The sequence below is a fragment of the Scyliorhinus torazame genome, chromosome 29 (genome assembly GCF_047496885.1).
Source record: "Scyliorhinus torazame isolate Kashiwa2021f chromosome 29, sScyTor2.1, whole genome shotgun sequence".
NCBI classification, from domain to species: domain Eukaryota; kingdom Metazoa; phylum Chordata; class Chondrichthyes; order Carcharhiniformes; family Scyliorhinidae; genus Scyliorhinus; species Scyliorhinus torazame.
The window spans coordinates 30817085-30822476 of record NC_092735.1 but is presented as its reverse complement, the minus strand read 5'-3'; the positions used below and the strand labels follow the sequence as shown (position 1 = coordinate 30822476).

Here is a 5392-nt window from a genome sequence, read left to right as displayed (position 1 = left end):
GTCTGTGCGGAGTTTGCACGTTCTCCCCGTGCCTGCGTGGGTCTCCTCCAGGTGCTCCGGTTTCCTCCCACAAGTCCTGAAAGATGTGCTGTTGGGTGAATTGGACATTCTGAATTCTCCCTCTGTGTACCCGAACAGGCGCCGGAATGTGGCGACGAGGGGCTTTTCACAGTCACTTCACTGCAGTGTTAATTTAATGTAAGCCTACTTCGGACAATAAAGATGATTAAATTATTTATCTGGGCAAAAAACTCAGGAATTCTCTCCCTAAACCTCTCCATCTTTCGATCTTTTCCTCTCTCCTCCTTAACAACTATCTATTTGACCAAGATTGTGGTCCCCTGCACATCTCCTTGAAGAAGAATCATACAGACCCAAAACATTAACTGTTTCTCTCTCCACAGATGCTGTCAAACCTTCTGAGTTTTTCCAACATGTTCTGTTTTTATTCCTAATATCTCCCTATGTGGCTGTTTCAGGAATAGACCCTTGAACCAATTCTGCCATTTCATGAGATCATAGCTGATCTACAACCGTAACACCTTAAACTCACCTTTGACCCATATCCATAATACCTTTGGCTCACAAGAATCTATCAATCTAAATTGCCCCTTAATTGGAAAAAAAATAATTGGGTACTTTAAATTTATACAAAAAAAACTCCCCTCTCATCATAGCATGTACAGTGCAGAAGTAGGCCCCTTGGCCTATCAAGTCCCCACCGGCCGTAGAAAGAGCACCCCATCCCAAGCCCATGCCTCCACCCTATCCCCTTAACTCAGTAACCCCACCTAACCTTTTGGACACTTAGGGGCAATTTAGCACAGCCAATCCCCCTAACCTTCACATCTTTGGACTGTGGGAGGTAACCGGAGCACCCGAAAGAAACCCACGCAGACACGGGGAGAAAGTACAACCTCCACACAGACAGTCACCCGAGGCTGGTATTGAACCCGGGTCCCTGGAGTTGTGAGGCCGCAGTGCTCTTTCAGCCAATTGCTTTAAACCTATGACCCCCGGTTATTGACCTCTCTGCTAATGAAATTCACTCCATTCACGTCCTGCATGATTTGGTACACCTCAAAACTTCCCTCAGCTTCCTCTGTTCCCACGGAAACAAACCTCAGCCTAGCCACACTTTCCTCATAGCTAAAACTAGCAACCCGCTGCATAAAATGATTTCTCCTCACCGCACTTTCTGAATCTTAAATTCAAAACCTCCAGTTACCAACTCAGGTTCAATGGAGCTAGTTTGGTTCTTCCCCGTCCACATTTACCTGATTTAAAACAGTTCTCTTTGGATAACAACTCCTTGAAAAATCGCATGGGGCGATCATTGTGTTTTGTTAATTGTAAGAGGATTGGGAGGGTGAGATGGACTAATAGAATGTCCTCCAGTGGGGGGATCTTTCTGTCCTCTACCGGAGGGAAAGAGGAGCGGGGGACAAGGACAAAATATTCACTCACCAGCAGCACCTCCCCCCACTCCCCCAGATAAAGTCCTCATCCAGTAAGGTTCAGCAAATATAACAAAACCTATCTCTTCACCTCTGCCTAGCCCTAGTGTCAATGAAGGTGACAAAGGAAGCAAAAGTTTGTATTTTTATGGCAACTTTCACTGCTGCCAGGATATCCCAAAGTGCATTACAGCTGATAAAGTAGCTTTTAACGGTTGTCAATATTGTAATATAGCAAGCACCGCAGCCAACTTTGAGCACAGCAAGCTCCCACAAACAGCTCTGTGATAATGATCAGATAATCTGTTTTGTTGATGTTGGTTGAGGGATTAGATATTGACCAGGACACCGGGGTGAACACCCTGCTTTTTTTCCCTCCTCGAAAAGTGCCACGGGACCTTTCAAAGCCTCACGGTGGGGCAGAGAGCATCTCGGCGTTTAACATCCCATCTGAAAGACAGTACGTCTGACAGGTCAGCACTCCATCAGTCCGGCACTGGTGTGTAAGCCTCTGGACTGAAACTTGACCCAAAACCTCACGGCCCTGGGCAGTTGTCCACCAAAACACAGTAATTTCAAACAGATTGGACCTCCAGCTTCAATCTACCTATAATAATGTTAAAAACATGACTTTGGCTCACTGACCAATACCGGGATGGTGTGGGGGGGACCTTTACCATTACAGAACCCACACATTCAATTCTTTTTATTTAGAACTTTAGAGTACCCAATTCATTTTTTCCAACGAAGGGGCAATTTAGCGCGGCCAATCCGTCCAGCCTGCACATCTTTGGGTTGTGGGGGCGAAACCCACGGAAACACAGGGAGAATGTGCAAACTCCACACGGACAGTGGCTCAGAGCCGGGATCGAACCTGGGACCTCAGCGCCGTGAGGCAGCAGGGCTAACCCACTGCGCCACCGTGCTGCCCTGCACACATTCAATTCACTGAAGGTTTCTACATTCACCGTAAGTTAGACGTTAGAAGCACTACTGCCAACAACCTGCCACATCCTTCTTTTTTATTCTGGATAAATAAATATCAGCAAATACTCATGCATTTTGCACCTTGCACGCTTTAAAAAATAATAATAAATAGGACAGTCCATTAGGAGGAACAAATTGCCGATTTCCTTTTACAATCAGAGGTTGCAGCAGCCAGTACTCAGTCTTAACCCAGCCTTCCTACCTTATAGAGAATTACTGATTCCGACAGCTCACTCTCCCCCAGAACCCCCCCACCCCCCCAGCACCTTCCCAAAACACAAGTCAACAAGTCAGACTTTCTGTTGTGAATTTTTACAAGCTTGTTCGTCTCTCTTTAAGCATGAGTTATGGTTGTCCGGCTGCAGGATCAATCGACCCCCTCCACTTCTTCCAACCCTCGCACCCTGTCCCAATGCTGGAGGTAAACCGATCGACCCCAGAGTTAAGTGGAGTTTTAAGTGATGCAATTGATTGTTGTTTTTTTTTTGCATTCATGTATAAAGCAGCTTCAAAAGGGGGTGGGAATCAAGTCAAACTTGGGTGGCCAAGGCTTTCCTGTTCGGCGAGCTGGTAGATTCTGGATGTCCACTGTCAGTGGGGCAAAAACCATCCAACATGTCATTTTGGAGAGGGGTGCAGAAATTGTCGATAATATCATCTTCCAGCTCAATGCTTTTCCCAGTTACTGACTGTGTTTTGGGACTTGGGGGCAGGTAAGGGCACGTCGTCACGTGGGAATACTGCGTTTGATCCTCACTTTCGATCTCCCTGTGATAGAAGTAGCTGAAATTGGAGACAATCACGGGCACGGGTAAGGAGATGGTGAGCACGCCAGCAATGGCGCAAAGGGACCCCACGATCTTGCCTCCGAGAGTACTGGGGTACATGTCTCCATAGCCCACCGTGGTCATCGTGACGACGGCCCACCAAAAGGATTCGGGGATGCTGGTGAAGATGGTGGTTTTGTCTTCCGATTCGGCGAAGTAGACAGCACTGGAGAAGAGGATTACTCCGATGAAGAGGAAGAAGATGAGCAGGCCCAACTCCCTCATGCTGGCTTTCAGAGTCTGCCCCAGGATCTGCAGACCCTTGGAGTGCCTGGAGAGTTTGAAGATTCGGAAGACCCTGACGAGACGGATGACCCTGAGGATGGCGAGGGACATTGCTGGTTGGGCTACCCCACGCTGCCGGGCAAACTCGGTGCCCAGGGCCACAAAGTAAGGGATGATGGCCACAAAGTCGATGATGTTCATGATGTTCTTGAAGAAGCCGGGCTTGCTGGGGCAGACGATGAACCTCAGGAAGAGTTCGAAGGAGAACCAGCAAATGCACATGGTCTCCACCACGAAGAAGGGGTCGTGGAAGGGGCTGCCTACTTCCTCCAGGTGGGTACTGTTGCCGCGGTGGGGGTGGATGGGCAAGGTAGGGTCCTGCTCGTCCCGGAATTCGGGCAGGGTCTCCAGGCAGAAGACCACGATGGAGATCAGAATGACCAGTACTGAAATGATAGCGACCACCTTGGCTGGGGGGGAGCTCTCGGGGTACTCGAAGAGGAGCCAGAGCTGCCTCTGGAACTCATTGTTGGGCAGGGGTCTTTCCTCCTCCTTCACGAAACCCTCATCCTCACGGAAGCGGGTTATTGCCTCGTCCCCCAGCTCGTAGAACCTCAGCTCCTCCATGAAGACCTCCAGGGAGACACTGTGGGGTCTCTTTAACCTACCCCCCGACTGGTAGTAGTACAGGATCGCGTCGAAACTGGGGCGGTTGCGGTCGAAGAAGTACTCGTTCCTCAGGGGGTCGAAGTAGCGGATCCTCCTCTGGGGGTCCCCCAGCAGAGTGTCCGGGAACTGGCGGAGGGTCTTGACCTGCGTCTCAAAGCGCAGCCCCGACACATTGATGACCACCCTCTCGCAACATTCGTGGTGACCCTGCCTGCACACATCGTAGCTCTTCTCATAGTTGCACAGGGACTTCTCCATGGTGTCGGAGGGGGTAGGGAGGGAGAGAGGAGGGAGGGAGGAGGGAACCTCTCCTTCCTCCGTTCAATCAGAAGTGAGGCAGTCCCTTTCCCATGTTGTCGCTGCTGTTTGCTCCTGCTTCAGAGTGACTCCCAGCCTGGGTCTCTCTGCCTGCCTCCCAGTCGCAAGACTGGCTGTCGGGGGAGAGCAGGAACTCTGCACTGCATGTGTGTGTGTTTTTGCAATATTAAACACTATATCATTTTGCAGCCAGCTCCTCCTCGGGATCAAGATCAAGTTTTCAGCCAACTCTGCCCGGGCGACACAAAAATAAACCCTCCAGGAGCCGCCTTGTTAACACTGTCGATGCTTCACCCACCCCACTGACTGCGTCCGGTGCCCAGAATCACAAACTCCCTCGTTAACAACATTCAGCTCACACTGGAGTGGGATTTTCTTTCTGACCCTCCTGTTGATTCCCCCCCCCCCCCTGTTTATTCCCCCCCTCCTCCCAGATTTATTTATATGTATTTAAACCTTTATTTCTCTTTAATATCTCTTCTCATTGTGCTTACTGAGGACTTGCGTTCCCCTGACAGCCCTCTGCACACTGACTGTCCTGTCCCGCCTGGTAGGTGACATTTCAATCTCCTTTCTCGCCTGCTTTTTCATTTAAATGTTCCGTTCTGGGTGTGTATCTATCTGTCTGTTTCTGTCCTGAATCGAATTCGAATTTGAATGAAAGAAAATCTTAACCTGAGAACAGTAAGCACGTGGGACGTTTGCGGTTCAACACAGATAGCAGGGTGCTGGTGATCACAGGACAGAAAGAAATCCCTTCGGCCCATCCAGTCTGCATTGACACGTGGAAAGCACCTGACCTGCCTGCCTAATCCCATTCGCCAGCGCTTGGCCCACTGCCTGGAATGGGAATGTTCTGGCGTGCCAAATGCTCATCCTGGTACTTTTTTTTAAAGCATAATAATAAAT

The 5392-nt window shown here is 49.6% G+C and overlaps 1 protein-coding gene across 1 annotated transcript; it reads right to left on the bottom strand.

The window, feature by feature from the left end:
• Nucleotides 1–2709: 2709 nt before the first annotated feature.
• LOC140403996 (potassium voltage-gated channel subfamily A member 1-like) lies at nucleotides 2710–4820 on the bottom strand. Its single transcript, XM_072492326.1, has one exon. It carries the CDS (start codon nucleotides 4421–4423, stop codon nucleotides 2975–2977), a length of 1449 nt encoding a protein of 482 aa, XP_072348427.1. The 5' UTR covers nucleotides 4424–4820; the 3' UTR covers nucleotides 2710–2974.
• Nucleotides 4821–5392: the final 572 nt, after the last annotated feature.

Bases quoted from the DNA above. Each gene is read 5' to 3' on its own strand.
- LOC140403996 (XM_072492326.1), bottom strand. From the start codon at position 4,423: ATGGAGAAGTCCCTGTGCAACTATGAGAAGAGCTACGATGTGTGCAGG.